The 18887-nt window shown below is 49.1% G+C and overlaps 1 protein-coding gene across 3 annotated transcripts in view; it reads right to left on the bottom strand.

Annotated features, from left to right (window-relative positions):
• The window catches only part of PTPN1 (protein tyrosine phosphatase, non-receptor type 1), a 69648-nt gene continuing 51193 nt past the window's right edge, over window positions 433–18887 (bottom strand). For 2 of the 3 annotated variants that reach the window (XM_021077276.1, XM_021077277.1), the window contains exons 4-9: window positions 16338–16436; window positions 10049–10186; window positions 6650–6859; window positions 6065–6226; window positions 5463–5686; window positions 433–3902 (exon numbers count right to left, since the gene is read on the bottom strand). In XM_021077276.1, the coding sequence (XP_020932935.1) occupies window positions 3716–3902; window positions 5463–5686; window positions 6065–6226; window positions 6650–6859; window positions 10049–10186; window positions 16338–16436 (1020 nt within the window). In that variant the 3' untranslated portion in view covers window positions 433–3715. The remainder of the gene's footprint in view (window positions 3903–5462; window positions 5687–6064; window positions 6227–6649; window positions 6860–10048; window positions 10187–16337; window positions 16437–18887) is intronic. The other variant, NM_001113435.1, reaches the window with a different exon arrangement.

Here is an 18887-nt window from a genome sequence, read left to right as displayed (position 1 = left end):
ACCACGACGGGAACTCCTGTCAGTTCTACATGAAGACTTGGCAGAGGTGCTGAGACATGGCCACCACTGTGTCTTACAGACAGCTGGGGAGGGACATGTGCTGGAGGTTTGAGCAGTTCTTCAAACAACTTGAATAAATTTGTTGAGTTATCCAAGGTCCCTAATACAGTTAAAAGGTGAGTTTTGTTGCTGCTGTTGAAGGAAATGGGTTGAGGCCTGATGCACTGAGTAAACACGCTCAGCAGGGAGAGCTCCCCCAGCCTGAGGGCACCCACGACTGTAGGAGGCCAGAGCAATCCTCAGATGTGGAAAAACTCTAAGCCCTCTTGACGGACAACATCTGCTTAGCATCAGCAGGGACAGAAAGAAACAGGGGTTGCCCAGCCTGGTTTAGGCCCATTAAGCAAAGAAATGGGAAGCACCCCAAATCCATGTTCTTTAGAAAAAAGTTTTATTGTTGCAACTAAAATGCAAACCCATCATTTATATGGCAAGTTGGAAACCTGTACAGTTTGACAATTCTGTGAGGTCACAGAAGACCCTGAGACGCGCCCCCACCCCCACCCCCCGCCTCATGCATCCACATATACACACACCTGAAAAGGTATTATACCAAAACACCTTGCTTTTTTTGTTTGTTTTTATTTTTCTACAAATGGTTTATTCTATGGCCATCGTAAAAAATAATGACCTGATGAGTAAATATTGGCTTAAGGCATATAGCAGAGCAGCTCGCTACTTCTCTAACATACGTGTGACAAGATGGAGAGCCATCTGTTTTCCAAGGATAGGAGGTTAAACCAGTATATCCATTTGAAATGCTACGATATATACACACCCAAACTACTACATACATATACAGGACTTAAAAAACAGACAAACAAGCCCAACTCAAAATGCTCCCAGCCTGGCACCTCGGCCTTATCCACACCTCACCAAGGCTCTACGCGGTGACGCCTCAGATGTTCCCACCATGGAATTTCTCTGCACGAGCTTCTGACACGTGAAAGGCAAAATGTGAAAATGCTGGCAAAAGAGCAGCTCGTGAGCTACAGCTGCCTTTTTTTTTTTTTCTTGTTTAAAAAGCCACTTAATGTGGAGGTCTTAAGTTTCCCTCGGAGGAAGAGTCGTGAGCACCATCAGTCCCCAGGGTTCAAGGGCGGGGGCAGAGGCCTCGCTCGGCAGGGCCCCAGACCTAAAGGGCAGCAGGCAGACTTGAAGGGACCGTTGTCCAGGCTGTTTCCAGAAGTGTGGTTTCCAACAGTCATCTTGATTCCAAATCACGGTCTCTGCTCCAGAAGAGTGTGAACTTGGGAGAGTGGAGGCTGATCCCAAAGCTGTGTCGGGGGGACCCTGCTTGTCAAAATGTCCAGAGCACGAGGTGTGGCTATGGCTTCCCTTCCCCTTGGAATGTCTGAGTTACAGTGGGACCCAGCTGGACCAGGATGGCCGGGCCTCACTAGGAAGTCATCAGAGTGTCATGCCAGGAATTAGGCAAAATATCTGTCATTGGAAAACATCACTCCACCGCTGAATGGCGACTATTTCAGCAACAGTCTTAGGAACCACAGCCACGTAATGATCAGATCATGCAAAGGCAGATGGGACTTGTACAGGGGGCACGTTAGTAAGCAGAGATCTAAGTATTTCAAGCACGTGGTATTTGATCGGGCCACAAGAAGACTGTACATGCATCCTAATAACACACAGGGAGAGCGCTGACTGAGATCAAGGTTCTGGCAGGAAACCGGGGAGGGGAGTAACCAGGACAAAGAAATCGCACACCATGTGTCTTAAATATCCAATGTTCATTATATGTTAGCCCACTGTTCCACACACATACGCAAACCTCTCCTCACGTTACCACAATGTCAGGAAATAACGACTGCTTACAACCGTCCTCCTTCCTAGTGCTGGTCTGACGCAGCAGCTCATGGCAAAGTCCTACGTGCCCAGCACTACCTGAGGGTTTATTATTGTACTTTTTGATAAAGCCCTTGATGCAAGGCTGACATCAAAAAACTTTAATACATTATCGGTTTAAGAAAATGCTAGTGCACTACGGAAACCTTTGGGGGAAAAAATTAAAAAATAAATATGGAGTGGAGAGACTCACTGCCCTCGGGCTCTGTGGAGGGCTGTGGGGAGGATGCTGCGTGCTGCCTGCTGGGGACAAGCCGAGGGGGACACAAACAGCCCCCTCCCCCGCCCAGGCTGCCTTCCCTCTTGCCACCTTCACAGTGCTCTCCTGTGCCCTCCTCAAAAAGGGGGTGTGGATCTGGTACTCGAAGGACGGGGAGGGAGAACAGTTAAAGGACGCGTAGGTGAGACCAACAGCCCGGGGAGGCTTTAGTGCAGACCACAGGTCTGTCGGGCCCGGCAGGCTACGCGGTCCGGCGGCCCTCACCTACCACGCTGCCTGCTAGGTGGGTCATTTTATGTGTTGCTGTTGAACGGGAACTGGACTGAAACCAAATGTTTTCAGGTGAGCTGGGACCCACTCCTGCAGAGCTGTGGACTCACATACCACCCCCAGCCCCACCCCAGCGAAGAGGGTTTGGATTTTTTTTAAATAGTAGCTCTCCCTTTCCAAAAATCACCCCTAAGGAAAAATCTGTTTGCGTGTTGCTAAACCATCTGATGCACTCAAAGACGGCTGCTTAGAAAGAGGCAAAATATTGAAAATCATAAAAAAAAGGTCTGTGAGGTGGTATCCATGACCAGTTTTGAGGCTAATCCTTATTCTCCTCCTCAACTTTAACTGCGACACACTTCTAATGTGTGGATTTCTACTGAAACCGCATTTATATTCCAAGCGAAGTGGAAACCGCTCTTTCTGGATCTCAGGGGCAGGGTGAAAAGCTGGTGGCCACACTGTGGTGACCTCTGACCCTGAGGCAGGGGCCCCGAGGAACCCCGTGCAGGCGGATGGAGCCATGGGGGCAGGCCACGTGCAGGACGGCTATAACGAGAAGGGATGGATGGGTGGAGAAACAGACATTGCGAGACCAGCGCGGCACCCTGAGCAAAAGCAGAAGCGGACTTGTTTTCTCCAGACGGCCTTTTGCTGTTTTCCTTAAAATGGGAAAGCTCACAGGCACTGTCCCAGCTCCGTGTGAGCGCAGCAGAGGAGGTGCCTGAGCGAGACAGTGTCCGAAACCCTTAAACCCTCTTTTCCAAAGGAGTTTACATTCGTCAAAGTGTGGGAGTCTTTCCCTGGGAAATCAAATAAAAATTGTGTATCTGGTTACACCACCTAAGGTTACAAGAGTTTCATAAGTGCCTAGTCATTTTTCTTTTCCCCTAGAAATAACAAAAAGCTGCTTTTTATAAAGGTTAAAAACAACAATGTGTTGTAATTCTATTATTTTTTTTCAAAAATAAATGAACCAAAAAAAAAAAAAAAAAAAAAAAAAAAAAAAGAAAAGAAAAGAAAGAAAGAAAAAAGAGAGCGAGACATATTTGGCATTTTCTCTACTTACTCCTGAATAGGTTAAGGCCCTGAGATTAGACTCTTATATTCTTGGGACCACAGGGCTCCTTAAAACCCCAGTGCATCAATCCTTAATTCTCTCCTGTTAGCCCTTCACAGTTCCAGACTTTGAAAACCTTTGATCTGCTTCTTCTGAGACTGGCTCAGAGCCTCCTGCTCTGAGTGCTAACGCCGGGCTGGTGGCCAGGGCTTTCTGTACACGCGGTCTGGCCAGCACGTCCGTCAGTGAAAACATACCCGGTAGCAGAGGTACGCGCCAGCGGTGAGGACTGTGGCCATGCACATGTTGACCAGGAAGGGCTTCCAGGGAGTCAACGCCTGGTCCTGCTCCTCCTTGGGTGGTGATGGCTCTCCCTGGGCAGAACCTGCCCCCACGACCCGCCTTCTGACTTCAGTGTCTTGACTCGCGCTGAGGAATGAGGGGGGCAAAGGTGGGTTACTCACTCTGGGGAAAACAATGGCAGGGACACTATTATTATGGAAGGTATTCTAGGAAAAGATGAGCCACATGCAAACGGAGCTTGGCAATGTTGACACTGACCGGAGGCCCGCTGTTACTACCTCCACCGCAGGGCCCTACAGCCAGGGTAGGGTTCTGGAGGCCCCAGGACTCCAGCCTAGAGATGGAGGGTGGCTAAGGGCCTAAGGAAAAATACAGCCACTGGTGCAAACAGGTGCCAACTTTGCCCTGGGGCTGCTGAAAGAATGTACCCTTCAGATCAGGGAAGGCAATGGCATGGCCCCCAGCCTTCCACTCCCTCCCCGGGACCCCAGCAGACTGACACGCAGAGAGGCCTTTGATGCTACGGACACGCGGACATCATGCACCTCCTGTGCCGGCCCTGTGATGAGGAGCAGCTGCATGAAAGACTGGGACTTGGAAACCAGCATTTGGCAAAGTATCCAGGTGAGATTTCTGATGATCAATTTAGCCACAGAACCAATGGGGCACACATCGCGGGTAACCTCTTTTATCATGCACACCTGTTGTGACGTCTGGCCACAACGCTACATCTTGACTCCACACGGTAACAGCTGTAAAACAGCCAACACAGGGGGAAGGCAAATTTATCTGCTCCCTGGATATATAACCTGCTCTTCTCTAGTCTTTCACAATTACAAATGATGACACCACTATAAGGCCTCTAGCTATACATCTCTGCACACCTGCCTGAGAACTGCTGCAGGCTGAATTTCTAGATGTAGATAAATGCGGGGTCGAGACCGTGCACCAATCGTAAACCACCCTCCAAAAAAGCAGACAAGGGCACTGCCTCCAGTCTCAGGCCTGGGCTAACTCTGCTTCATTCATCCTTCAAGCTTCTGCATGACGCCACCTCCTGCAGGCAGCCTTCCTTGACCACCCACAGAAGGCTGAGTGTCCCTTCTCAAAGGCTGACCACTTCAGCGCACACCTCCATTACAACACTGTCCACAGGCCCCACCACAATCTACTGCTCCCTTCCTGACAAAACCATCTAGAACACAGACCAGGGGCCATGGTCTAGTTATCTCAGTGTTCGACACGCATCAGTAGGTGCTCGGTAATCTTTGTCGAACTGCAAGGAAGCAAAATGGTGATCAGGTTAATCAAGGCTAAACGAAAAGGTTAAGTTCCCCAAAAACCAGTGGGGGCTGAAAGGACATGCTCAAGCCTGGATATCAGTTTCAGGACTGGCCTGAAGCCTGGGGGAGGCTTCTGTCAGCACTGGTGCTGAAGGTCTGACTCAGCTACACCAGACATGATTTCAACAAGCACCAGCAGGTGGTGCTAGGCCCACACTAAAGTCAGTCAGTCACCAGGCCCAACCCTGGGAAGCAGTGATGGTCCAGGACCCCATCCCCCAAGGACAAAGAAGTGGTGCTTGCTAAAAGAAGCCTATATCCACAGGTTTCAATATCAACATGTATTTCTGGAACAAAAGGCCACTTCCCCAGCCCCCAGGATGCCAGGACCCTCTCACATTACCTTTCTAGGCTGCAGGAGACGTTTAAGGGGGTTCTGGTTTCTTCCTTGATAGGGCCATCTTCTTTATCCTCCTCAGTCTCATCCTTTACCCACTGGTGGTTTGGGAAGAACTCCTTGCATTTCCCATTGTGCGGCTCCAGGATTCGTTTGGGAGGCCGAGGAGGCGGGGGGACGTGCTCTGGTGGGGGCTCCAGGTCCTCGTGGGAGAGTTCCTTCCATTGCTCCTTGAAAAAGCAGCAAGGAGAAGTCTCATGAGATTTCACATTTGGCTGATTTATCAAGGAATGCTCCCCTTTAAGTGGGCAGAGGTGAGGGCTCGTGAGGGACCCTCCCAGCTTCTTGGGTCTCCAGCCACGTCCTTGGAAGATGAGGTGTTCTGCAAATAAAGTCTATTCTGCCTACTAATGCTCTCTATGTGAGCTCTTCAAAGGCAGAAACTGGAACGTGGTGAAAACTTCCACAACTCCAGCTATTTAAATATGAAGGGTAACTATTTCCTCTGACACAGGATACTTTTGAACTTTTTACAACGAATAGCCTCCTTATTTAGAGGCAAAAATTTAAAACCAACACACCTGGGTTAAAGCAAAAGCAATGCTGACCTGTACTGAAGAGTCTCCCATGATGAATTTGGCACCCTCGATCACAGCCAGGTAGGAGAAACGGAGCTGGTCTGCTGTCTGGATCAGTCCCATCCGAAACTTCCTCATTTCTAATAGAACTTTCTTGATATCAACAGAAGAAGGGTCTTTCCTTTTGTCCATCTGAAAGCCAGAGAGGAGACACAGGCCAGTGAGGTCCAAGTCTCAAGCACCATGTGACTTTCAAAAGGGAAGAGTATACCAATTCCTCCTTAGGAAAGGAGTATACCAATTCCTCCTTAGGAAAAATCAGTGAGGTTGGCAGAAGTCTAGAAAATAGAGCAGTAAATCTGGGACCATGTAAGGGGAAAAAAATCAGAGGGAAGGGGATTCTTTGGATCTTCCCAGCTTCCACAATAAAATTAAGAGCATCCTTTCAAACGAAGCTATTTGGGGAAAGGCTCCTTTCACAGGAGGGAAGCTGTTAAAAAGTGAAGGTCAAAGCTAGTTTACTGCAGAAACACTAACGGAGAGGCTCTGGCCAAGCCAGAGTGGAGGTTCAAGTGTGGTCCCTTCTCTTCCCTGGGTCTTCAAGGGCCTTCTTACCAGCAAGAGGCAAGTGTCAGCCAGACAGAAGGTCCCCGACCTGCCGATACCGGCACTGCAGTGCACCACGATGGGGCCATGCTCCAGGCTGAGGGACCCCGACTCACGGACTTTGAAAAGAAAGTTCAGGAATGAGGCTGGCGATTCGGGGACTCCAAAGTCAGGCCATGTGGTATAGTGGAAATGTAAGATCTCTCGAGTTTCTTGAGACTGAAAGAGAAACATACTCGTGATGATTCTAAGAGATTCGCCTGTTCAGAAATCACTAATTTCAAGTAAGCACGAAGTGCCTCCCCATCCACCAAACTTGATTCTCAGATTTTCTCCCCAAGTCCACAAGCCCAGTCAGCAAACACCTGGCCCCACGTGGACCCCAGGCTGCTCCTGCTTCAATGTCACCTCCTTTAAGATGCCAAGTCTTGCCCACAAGAGCTCTCGTTTCCGGTGTTCCTCTCACTGCTGCTGTCTTCATGGTTATGACTGATTTCTCTCCTTCCCGTAAGTCAAAGTGATGCTGACTGCCAGCCACAACAAGCTGGTCATCAATGCCTCAGGTTTTCTCACGAAAGCGTGGAAACAACTGCATGTGTGAGGCCCCGGCTCTGGGTATCTCAGGGCTTTACAAGACTATCTGGACCCCTCTGAGGACTGTCATTTTACAGAAAAAAGTTACCAACTGGTAACTGGTAGGGTGCCATGTGAGGCTCAATACCTGGCTAAACGGATGGTCCATGGGGAGGAGGGTGCAGCAAGACCAGCTGCACTGGCCCCACAAGCTGTCTTCCAGCGCTGGGCACAGAGCTCACCGAGTACTCGCACCATTCCCTCGCAGCATGTAGTCCCATTAGTCCCATTTTCGAGATTAGGAGGCTGAGGCTTGGCAGCCAACCCTCCACTAGGTGGAGGAGCAGGAGTTTAAATCTATGCTTGCTTGACTCCAGAGCCCACGTCCAGCAACTGATGCAGGTACACATGAAAGGCAGACCCTGGCCCCTGCCCCTATTTCTCCCCAGGCCCTAGCTGCTCCCTGTAGAACAGAAAGAAGGCAGCCTCTGATGTTTCCAGCTCTGCTCCTTCCTCAGAGCCTATGAGAGGCTGCTTCCAGGATGGACAGACGGTCTCCAGTAGCAACAATCAAAATGTGGTTCTTGCTGAGGAGAGCACCCAAGATCGCACTAAGCTAAGAGCCCACAGTCATGGGAGCCAGTCGCAGGGTGACTGAGGCCTGCAGACAGGAACCACACCAGCTGTGCGGCACCACAGGCCAAGGCAGTGCCGGGGTCACCTGGAGAGCTGCTGATGGCGAAGCGCTTGGGGTCCGAGACCCACTGAGGAGCCACGTCTCCCTTCCTTTGGCAAATGTCCACAATATGCCTCCCATGGGCCAGGCAAGATGAGGTAAAGACCCCACCCTCATCCCCCCAGAGCTCAGAGCTTACTTAGTTCTAACAACCTTCCCGATCCCAGAGTGATGAGACCAAGTCAAAGGACCCACGATAAACCTAACCTCAGCAAAGAACACGCACAGGTCACCCTGCAGCAGCTATTACACACGCTGCCATCTTTCTGCAGACCTGGAAGAGACCTGCATATGAGATTAGGATACTTTACAGAACCACACGGAACAATTCCATACTTTCCCCTTTAGAAAATGATCTCCTTATAGACTTTAATGGCTTAAAAGAGAAACGTTGTCTTCCATTTTTTTGGGAAAAGAAAAGCACTGGAAAAGAGATTTAGAACATAGAATAAGAAAATATGCCAAAAGCAAGTTCCTTCTAATTCTTAAAAAGGTGTGGGCTGTCTCCTGTTTACTCGCTCCCTCACGCCTGCCCTCCTCTTCCTTGAGGAGTTCGTTCTCGACGTGCGCTCGAACGGATATACACGTTTGAGAAACGACTTTCTAACACGTCTGTCAGAGCAAAGACATCTTCCCCAAAGCTCCAAGCTGCTGCGTGTGCTCCGCCACGCCGACAGCACAAGCCTCTTCTGCTCTGAATTCCTTTTCCCTCAACAAGCAGAAGAAATTTTCTCAAGAGTTTACAGAAGTCACTTGTAAGGTGAGGCCTGCAAACGCTAAAAAGCATTTAAAAGAAAGCCTACATATAATCCTCCAGGCACATTCCAAGACGTTGCCAACACTATCCCTGAAAATCCTCCATCAAACCCCCCCATCAATCACACCCGAGAGCCCGTGTGCAGCTGCAGCCAGGCCCAGGGCTCCAGCGCCCTCGCACGGCCGCACTGCGGGGCTGCATCCCTTCAGAGCCATGCGGCTTTAACCTCTTCTATCCTCAGTCACCTAAGCTGGGCCGTCCGTCTCCCCTTGACCACAGGCGTCATGATGACTGTAAAGCAGTAAGTTAAAAACCAAGACATGAATACCAGGCAGTGGCAGATCTTGCCTCTCGGCGGAGTCCCACCCACCACCCCCGCCTTCACCTCAGATGCCCCCATCTGCACAGCCCCCGGACAACTCTGAGCTCCCTCAACCCCACAGGACCTGCTAACCTTTCCCTGCTTGCTCCCTGACTGGTGCTGCTCTAACCCTTCACATGCGCCACCTTCTGGCACCTCTACAAAGCCCTGACAGAAGAGGAAACTCTGACGCAGTGAGACATGGTGCCCTTGGCCTGAGGTTTGACAGTCAGGCAGGGCGGGGTCAGGAATCAAGCCCAGGCAGTTTGTTCCAGAAGACAGTGGTCGACCACTGTGTTTGAGGGTGTCTCCAGGAGCTGCTGCGAGCTCCTTCCCACTGCTCCCAGTACTGGTGTGGGTTCCCCAGAGTGAGGGCTCCAGGCTTACTGCCCAGAATCCCCAGGGCAGGGTCTCCGTGGTGCTGTCACAGTGCCGCACGGTGCCCTGACATGTTTCAGGACCACCTTTTAACGACAGCCGGCAGCTGGTGTTATCAACTCTCCCCACGCAAACAATCCTGAGACTTCACCTGGACCTTAGACCGATGGGGAACCGGGCATCAGCCCTGCCTCACTGCAGGCCACAGAGACTGTGGACAACCAAAGAGGGACGCGAGGTCTGCTGCTATTTAACTTCCAGGCCGTCACTCTAGTCCCTCTGCAGCTGTGAAGGCAGGAACAGCTATGTTTTCAGTAAGAATTCCTTTTCCCCTAAGAACCAGTAAGAACCAGTGTCAGCCAGCGTTAAGGTTCAGAGAGCTCTGGGGAGAACTAGGCACCTAAGATCCTCCCCGGGGTCCCCTCCACCCCCAGGCACCTCAGGTCACTGCTAGGCAAGGTGAGCTCCAGTCACCACATGCTAAAACCACACCTTGCTCAGAGGAGACAAAACCTGGAACAATCGGGGTTCAGGAAGTCACCCAAGTGAAAAGGCACCCCAGCCAGCAGCCGTCTGCAGTACTGAAGCGCACACCACACTCACCGTGAGGTTTTCCAATTCTAGCTGTCGGACGGTGTAATATGACTTAATATCTTCAGAGATCAATGTCAATTTCAAATTTGTGTCTTCAAAGATCATTTCTTTTTCTTCTTTTTGTGGCCAGTACTGTGCACATTTTAACTGGGGGAGAAAATAACACTGAATTATTGTGAGCAACTGACAGAAAATAAAACAAAAACAGAGGTTTGGAGTACCTTTCACGAGCTTTATGATACGCCAAAGACCCGGGGTTTTCTGACCTTGGAAGCTGCCATCAATGTAATCTGCCTGCCTCCTGTTGGGGATGGCGAGGGGCCTGTGAAGGGCTAGTTGGGCAGACAAGACTTGGCCTTCCCAAGCCAGCTGCCCCTAGTTATCCATGTAGCAAAGTGCTCAGCGGTCTGACCTCCTCCCTATCGCCCACGAGGGAAGCCAGATCGCATCAAGGTTTGGTCTAGTCTCTCACCAACTACTTTCTGCAGCCAGGCTTTTCAAAGGTGACCAAGAACTGATCGGTACTCTTGGCATGGTGCAGACCCTTCCGCTGGGGATGATGACCAAGACTCGAAGAGACCACGCGAAATACTGTGAAGAGCTTGAAGAGCTGTAATCAAATGCAAACCAGAATCTAGAGCAGGCTTGGCGAGGGGTCCTCCAAGGCTGGGGATGACTCACTGCCCATCCCACCTTTTATCCTGGTTTCATTCAATTCACACAAATCCTTTTGAAGTTCTAGTTTAAAAATTTCAGAAACTATTTGATAGTCTTGATTTAAATGTAGCTCATTAACATTTTCCTGAAAGTAAGCAAACTCCCAAAGATTTGGGTGTTGTTTATAGAGTTCAAGAAAGAAAATCTGAGTCAAATTCAGTGGCATGCTTTGCTTGAGCTAAGTTTCTGTGTCAGACAGTTCTGGTTGCTGATGACTACTCTGGACAAGAACAGCAGGCAGATGGGGGCTAAGCTGCCAGGTCTATAAGCCAGGGGCTGACATGTGCCCAGAGGGACCCTCAGAGGCGGTATGATTTCCATCAGATGAGGCATCAGTGCATGTAAACAGCTCTTTGGGAAATGGTATAAGTTCAAGACACTTGTAATTCAACTCAATACCTCTGCTGAGGCAAAGGATGATTGTGTCTGAAGCACCCGGTAGGTGGAGGAACCCTTCCAGGGCCAGCCGCTCTGTTGGGAGAGACTCTTCACGCCCAGTAAGGACAAGGCAACAAGCCTGGGGGAAGTGCTGAGGAGCAAACACTGTGCAAGCGTCATGGGAACTCAGAAGACGCAAGCATTACGGGATGGCCAAGGTTAAGGCAAAGAGATCGCAGAGAAAACTCTGTAATAAAGAGGTGGCTCCTGACAGGGGCATGATCCGAAGGATGACTAAGACGTTCCAGGCAGTGACTGCAAAGAAGCCAGTCCTGGAAGAGCAGTGGGAGATGGGCCCGAATGAGGACCAGGCCACAGTGATGCTGGCAGTGGGTCCAGGAATCTGCAGCATCACCTACATTGATAAGGAGCCAGGAGGCTCTTGAAGAGGGTGAATGTAGAACCGCAAAGGCCCATCAGTCCTGCTAATGAAAACCAAAACAACAGAAAAGAGGGAGAAACAAATAGAGAAACACCAGATTGTGATGCCAACACAACTGGTTCCCAAAGAGAAGGCCAAGGTGGCTTTCTAAACAGCCTGGCCACAGGCCTGTTGGGAAGCTTTGGCCAGCTGCACCCAGGTCACCTCCCTGCACCAAGGAGGAGCTGCCAAAGACGAACCCCTGGAGCAGAGCCCATCTGTCACCATGGAAGCGATTCTGCCACTCAGGACACAGAAGCATTAACGGCAAGGCACTATCCCCAGCTTAGCCAAAGTGAGTGAGACAGCTGAGAGCAAGACTTTTATAAGATGCTTAAAGGATGTATTAATTCCCACACTTTAAATAATTAGATCTGTGTGATGCTTTGTTTGAGACCCCGGAAACAAGAGACTGTCCTGGTAGGTCCAAAAACACGTGTGCTAGAGTGGCCCCCAATGCAGTGAGCACAGAATGAAGCAAAGAAGCAGAAGTGCAGAATGGCCAGACACTACCAAAGAAGAGGCCGATGTGTTCAGGTCTCGTGGACAGGAAAAGCAAGTCTTTTAAATCTCATCTCCACACAGCAAGCGCTCGCCTTCAAAAGAGAATATAAAGCCTTACAAATCTCTGTAATCTGGGTAAAGACCAAGACTTTGGAACTCTGTAACTGAGGAACTCTGGAACACACTATGTGTCAATCAACCAATACTTATTCGAAAGTATTTTTTTGGCTGTGCCTTCAAGCATATAGATACCCTGGGCCAGGGATCGAACCCGAGACATAGCAGTGACTACGTCAAGAGAACTACCTTAAAAATAGGAATTCTTAAAAGAACTCTAGGCATCAACAGCAACATGCAATAAATAGTCTGCTCTCTGTCATTTCCTATAGAAATGTTTGTTGTAAATACACAAAATAAAACAAAACAAAAGAATAAGCACAAGATCACGACTTCCACCATCCTGTTAAACCGATACATAGTGACTGGAAGAGCAGATTTATTTTATTAGAAAGCAGTCCTTCACCAGGGTTAAAACTGAGCATGTCTTGGGTTGGCACCAAAACCCACGTGGCAGTGCCAACATGCTGGCATCTGTCATGCCTGCTGTTGCCACCATGAAGGTGGAGAGAGTCCTTGGGACTTTCTAAAACAAAGAGCTAGGCCATCTGGAGAAAAATCCATGAAAATCATCTGGGGTGACCCTGGGAAGGGTGATTTGGCTGAAGGAGGGATGAACACAGAGAACTAAAAGCAGAGTATGAGAGAGATGGACAAAGCCTAAAGCACCTATGATGCGAGAGCCAGCATCTCGGGCCCAAAAGCACTGAAAATCAAATGGCACCTTTAGTAGGACTTTCAGAGAGAGAACCATGGGCTTCTTACTATTTTCCCTGCCTAGACAAGCAGCCCAGCCCCCCCCCCACACATATGCACGCACTCCAGGTCATGTCTGAATGCAATTTTTAAACTGAACCAAGAAGAACTCTGGCCCTTTGGATGACCTCAGTCTAACACACACAATCATCTTCTGCGCAACCACTTTCCAGGAAGCAGGGAGTCCCAAAAGGGTAACGCAAGGTTTGCCAAAAATAAGAGGGAGAACATCCTATACTATTTGGCAAAAGAAGGAAACCAGAAAACAAATATGCATTATGAGAAAACACTCTGCAAGCTGGTTTTTCACCATGGGCTATGTGGAGAATTTATAATTAGATTAGTTGAGCAAACAAGACACTGCAATTTCTTATCATTTTCCCCAGTCAGCCCTTATGTGGGTGATAATGTTGATGCCAAATTATAAACATTTGGCCCAGTGAAACTTTTTTTTTGTCTTTTCAGGGCCACACCCACAGCATATGGGGGTTCCCAGGCTAGGGGTCGAATTGGAGCTGTAGCTGCTGGCCTACACCACAGCCACAGCAACGCAGGATCTGAGCTGGGTCTGAGACCAACACCACAGCTCACGGCAACACCAGATCCTTAACCCACTGAGTGAGGCCAGGGATCAAACCTTCAACTAGTCATATTTGTTTCTGCTGAGCCTCAATGGGAACTCCAAGGCCCGGTGAAACTTCAAAAAATCTCAAACCACGTGTTGCTTTCCATGCCAACCTGCATACCCAAATGACCCAGAATAAAAAGAAGAGCTACAGAGGAAAACAGGGACTACTGTCACATTACCACAGTGACCTACAATAAGAACCAAGCAGTCTTTTGTTTGTTTGTTCTTAATGGCCAGCACAGCAGTCCAAGGGGAAAGGCCACAGCAGATCTGTGGTCCATCTACGCTCAGCCTGGGTGGCAGACAACCAAGAGCAGGGCCTGGTGACGAACATGTGACTGCAGTACCTGGACACCCCTCCTTGTTGGGCTGTGACAACAGTAGCTAAAGCAAACCACACACAAATAGTGAAGAGATCTCACCTGAACATTTAGTAACAAACAAGGCAAACACTACCATATCTGATGAGTTTTGAATACACAGTATTGATTTAAAATTCTCAACCCTCCATACCACCAGAAGAGTGGTTCTCAACTGAGGGCAATTCTGCCTCCCAGAGGACACTGGGCAATGTCTACAGACAGTTGTGATGGCTTCAAAGGGCACAGGGAGTGCTACCGGCATCCATTCGGTGCAGACCAGTGATGCTGCTAAACACCCTGCAACGCACAGGCCAGCTTCCTGTGACAGAGAGGGACCTGGCTGAATCGTCAGCAGAGCCGAGGCTCGAGACCTGAAGGCTACTATGCTCAGCACCTGCACTGGCCACCGTGTTTCACTTTCCCTTGCAGAGTGTGTGCTGTGGGAACCTCCTATTTTGTTTCTTTATTCAAAACTGCTGACAAAAGCGTGACGGGTTTGCTTCACATTTGCAATTTCACATTTTACTAATCAAGCCACTGCAGAGAAAATTAAAAACCACTTTCACTGAAAATGCTTTTTCCTAAGCTAAGAAGCATTATTTCATCAATTGAACACTCAGGTTAAACTCTTTACCTGTTACTATGGAGCCTTCGAATAAAAAGTTTCTTTTAAGAAAAGGAGGCAGAGGCAAAAATGTGATTTTAAACATGTGCTGTCTTAACCATTTGCTGTAAGCAAGCCCATTTCTTTCTGTGCGGAGGAGGGAAGAGGCTTTGTGGGGAGAGTTCTAGTGCTTTAGATTTTCACCACTCAAGCTTCCTTTGATGTGTTACTTCTGTGCACTTGTATTTTTTCCCTTTAGGGCCACGACGGTGCTTTCTTCCGAGGGGTGGCATCTCTGGAGCCTTTGCGTTCCTCTGTTCTTCCTCGTGCCCATGCCAAGCCCAGAGGCCAAAGTGCCAGCACCTGGTCAGGCGACACGTTCCTACTGGGCTCCATACCCCTCAGCTCACCTTCTCCTGGGTCCTCTGCCTCTGAGGCTGTAGAGCCCTAGCTGTGTTGGCACGAGAGTAAGGGCAACAGGGGAGCCAGGGTGGTGGGGATGTGGCATCTACTCCACCATGTGAGGACCACACTGTACCCCAAGATGTGCGGGACGGGAGAACATAGCCTCGGGGGGCCTGTGGGAAGCAACATGGGATGCCTGGAGGTGGGGCAAGTGCGATTCAGATCTTCAACCCAAAGAACTGGCAAGAAACATTGAAAAATTAAAAAATAAAACAAAATGAATAAAACTGAGTGGAGTTCCCACTGTGGCTCAGTGGTATCGACCCCAACCAGTATCCATGAAGATGTGGGTTCGATCCCCGGCCTTGCTCAGTGAGTTATGGATCTGGCGTTGCAGTGAGTTATGGTGTAGGTCATGGATGAGCCTCGGATTCCGTGTTGCTTATGGCTGCAGAGCAGATTTGATCCCTAGCTGGGAACTTCCATATGCCACAAGTGTGGCCCTAAAAAGAAAAAAAAAAGTTTGTTCTGGCTGGAGTCTAGAGATGGAGGAGGAGATGAGGGGTCCAGGATAATGAGGGTCCAATCACACCCAGTCCTGTAGCCACATAATGTATATCCTGGGAGGGAGTGGGCGCCCCAGTAGGGTTTCGCTGGGCAGAGGTGTGGGGAGACTTGGTTTAGACTAAAGATCATTGTGGATGCACGGTGCAGGACTGAGGAGAGTGAGTCAAAAGGAAGGGGGCGGCCTCAACAAAGACACCTCTAGCCCACGCTGCAAACAATGTAGAAGAAAGGATGACACACATCCTGAAATAAACGCACAAGCAGACACAGCCACGTCACAGAGGCGCGGCCAGGAGCCAAAGGTCTGGGGATTTTATGGAGGGAATCCAGGGTCCAGCTCTTCCTCAGCTCAGGTGCAGGGAGGCACACTTTCACCAGCCAGAAAAAGCAGATATGATGACGATACAGTAGGAAGCTGCTTTTCAAAATAAAACGCTTGCTTCCACAGCTCCATAAGGCAGGTGCAGCGGCACAGGAGGCCTAGGTGAAAGCACAGCAGGGCACGCACAGCCCACTCTGGAGAGACTGATGGTGGGGTGGGAACAGGTCAAGGGCAATTTGACTTTTTTCCCTTTTACATTCACCTATGCATCTGACTTGGTCACAATAAACATGTATATATATATAGAGAGAGAGTTTTAAAATATTTTTCTAATAAAAAAGACCAAGTAAAAGAAATATAAAGGCAATTCAAGGAAATACATAGGCAGAAATATCAACTTTATGGACTGGCAACCACAAAGACAGTGGCGTAAACGGTAGAGAAATCTATGACTTACCGATCCTTTCTCCATCACTCTGTTGAGCATAACAACGCCCCTGCTCTTCTGCTCCCACACCATCTCCCAAAAGTGACCACAGGTATTGGGCAATGGGCCCTGCAAACACACAATTCACAGAGTGTATGCATTTTACACATAGACACACTCCAGTGGGAGCTCACTGTTGGCAGTTAGTCAATGACAGCGCCCTTAGGCAATGTGGTGGCCTTGGCTGGGACAGGGACCCTCCGCTCCCTGCCTGGCAGACAGTAACCACAATTCTATTTCCTACCACAGGGTAAAAGGTCATTTCCGCATCTCAGAGCTGGTTCAGAGCTGAGCAACGGAGGAGAGAAAACACTGATTCTGCTTTCCAGTTGGGGCTGGCTGGTTGAGGGGCTCCACTGAGATCCATGCCTCAGGGCAGGTGGAAACGAACAAAATCTTGGCTGCAGGTCGGAGGTGGTATGGGGAAGAGGCCAACTGTGATGCCCCTGCTCCAACCACGTACCATCTGTGTGACCACAGAAGTTAATTCACCTCTCCTTGCCTCGGCTTCTCCACCTAACCTCACTCACCTCATCAGGGCACCTAGTCACCGGGCTGTGAAGATGAACTATGTTCATATATATAAAAGCCTTACTACAGTACCTGGAACACAGTATATACCCAACAGAATGTTAGCTATTGTTATTACTATTAGTAATGGCTAACCTGACCAAGACAGCCTTCATTTTGGATCAAGAAGAACCACGGAACATAGAAACGCGGACACACAAATGGTCAGGTGGGTGGCCCAAGGGGTATGGTGTCACTGGAGAATCAGGGGTGGTGGTGTCTGCCAAGCAGTTGGTCTGTCTCACTCCAGCCCACCTGGCAATGGGCACAGATCTTTACTGGATACAGTGTATGAATGCCAGGCTATGAACTGAGTTTGTCTCAATTTTTAGTACTGCCCAGAAGGGACATCACCCATCATCTCTGGCCAGCACAACTTCTTCTAGAATCGTTTCCATACATTTTCATCCAAAATCTCCTTATTCTTTGCATCTTTTCCCTTTAGGTCTCACAACACTTCCCTTGACCATGTGAGCCCTCTCACGTTCTTCTCTGAACTTTTCAGGGATTTGCTACAAATCCACGCTCCACACAGCCTCAGATAGCAGCAGATAACCTGCGAAAAACCCCTTCCAGCAAACCAACAGAGAAACGGCTTCGGGAAGGCGGGAGTTATGGGGTCCCTGGGCCTTTGACCCTCCCACCTAGTCATGAGGAGCCTGTGGCCAGGGCCCTACAGCTGTGGCTCCCATCGGTTACTTCCCTGCCTCCCAGTATCACCCCAGTTTAGGATGGGTCTGAGGGATTAAAAATCACCTAAGATGTGAAAGCATACACACCAAACGTAGCCAACACTTGAAGATGGAGTGAAGGCTGGCATCGGTGACATTAATCCCTGTACTTCTATACTTCTGGCTGTTAAAAACCACGACTCTAAGATGCAGACTACATACGGAAGGGATAACCAGCAAGGTCCTACTGTCTAACACAGGGAACTGTATTCAGTATCCTGAGATAAATCATAATGGAAAAGAATGTAAAAAAGAATGTGTATATATACATATATAACTGAATCACTTTTCTGTATAGCAGACATCAACACTGTAAATCAACCTACCTGAATTTTAAAAAATGAGACTATAGGCATGTGTTATGTGCATAACATTAAATAACATTAAAAATAAAAATTGGGTAGGGTTTGCCTGACTTTGTGGCTTGGGACATATTTCACCGACCAGGGGTGCCTCTTTGGGGTCTGGCTGCTTCGATCCCTTACGTAAATCTCAGGACAGAGGGAGACCTATCCCTCCGGATATCCTCTGACATCCATGGTACCATCTGGCAGACAGAACCTCAGGCACAGACAGAACGTCTGAGTAACTGTGAGGGCATGGGGTGAGGGGTGGGGGGGCCGTGGTGTCAAAGTTTCCATGGTGACTTCCTAATGCTCCATGTGACTTTACACACCCTAGCTTTGCTTTGGCTTCCTGACCCCACACCAAAGCTGAATGGCTGAAATGAGGAAGTAAGAAACTTGACTACTTCTTTTTTAAGAGAAGTTCCCAAGAAGACACTTTTGCTTCAGACCTCTTCCCACCAGCTCGCCACAACCAGGGTGTCCTTCCTTTACACCCCGCCCCAGAGGTGACGGGAAGACTACAGGCGAGGCCCTGGGCATTTATTCAGCGGCCCCCAGAATTGAACACACAGCATGGCTCATGTCCCGTACACCCACTGGAAGGTGTCTGGCTGATTCTGGTCATGTGCAGAGAGGAACTGGGGCAGGACAAAAGGGACAGTAAAGAAGGGCCATGGGGGATATGCCCTGTTCCAAAGCATACTTTGTTCAATGTACTTCCTGACTTCACTGTCATTTTAGTCTCCTAATATATATATATATATATATATACATATATATATATATTTTTTTTTTTGTCTTTTTAGGGCCATATCTGTGGCATATGGAGGTTCCCAGACTAAGGGTCTAATAAGAGCTGTTGCTGCCGGCCT

The sequence above is a fragment of the Sus scrofa genome, chromosome 17 (assembly GCF_000003025.6).
Source record: "Sus scrofa isolate TJ Tabasco breed Duroc chromosome 17, Sscrofa11.1, whole genome shotgun sequence".
In the NCBI taxonomy this organism is placed as follows: Eukaryota; Metazoa; Chordata; class Mammalia; order Artiodactyla; family Suidae; genus Sus; species Sus scrofa.
This window is presented reverse-complemented; position numbering and strand designations above follow the sequence as displayed.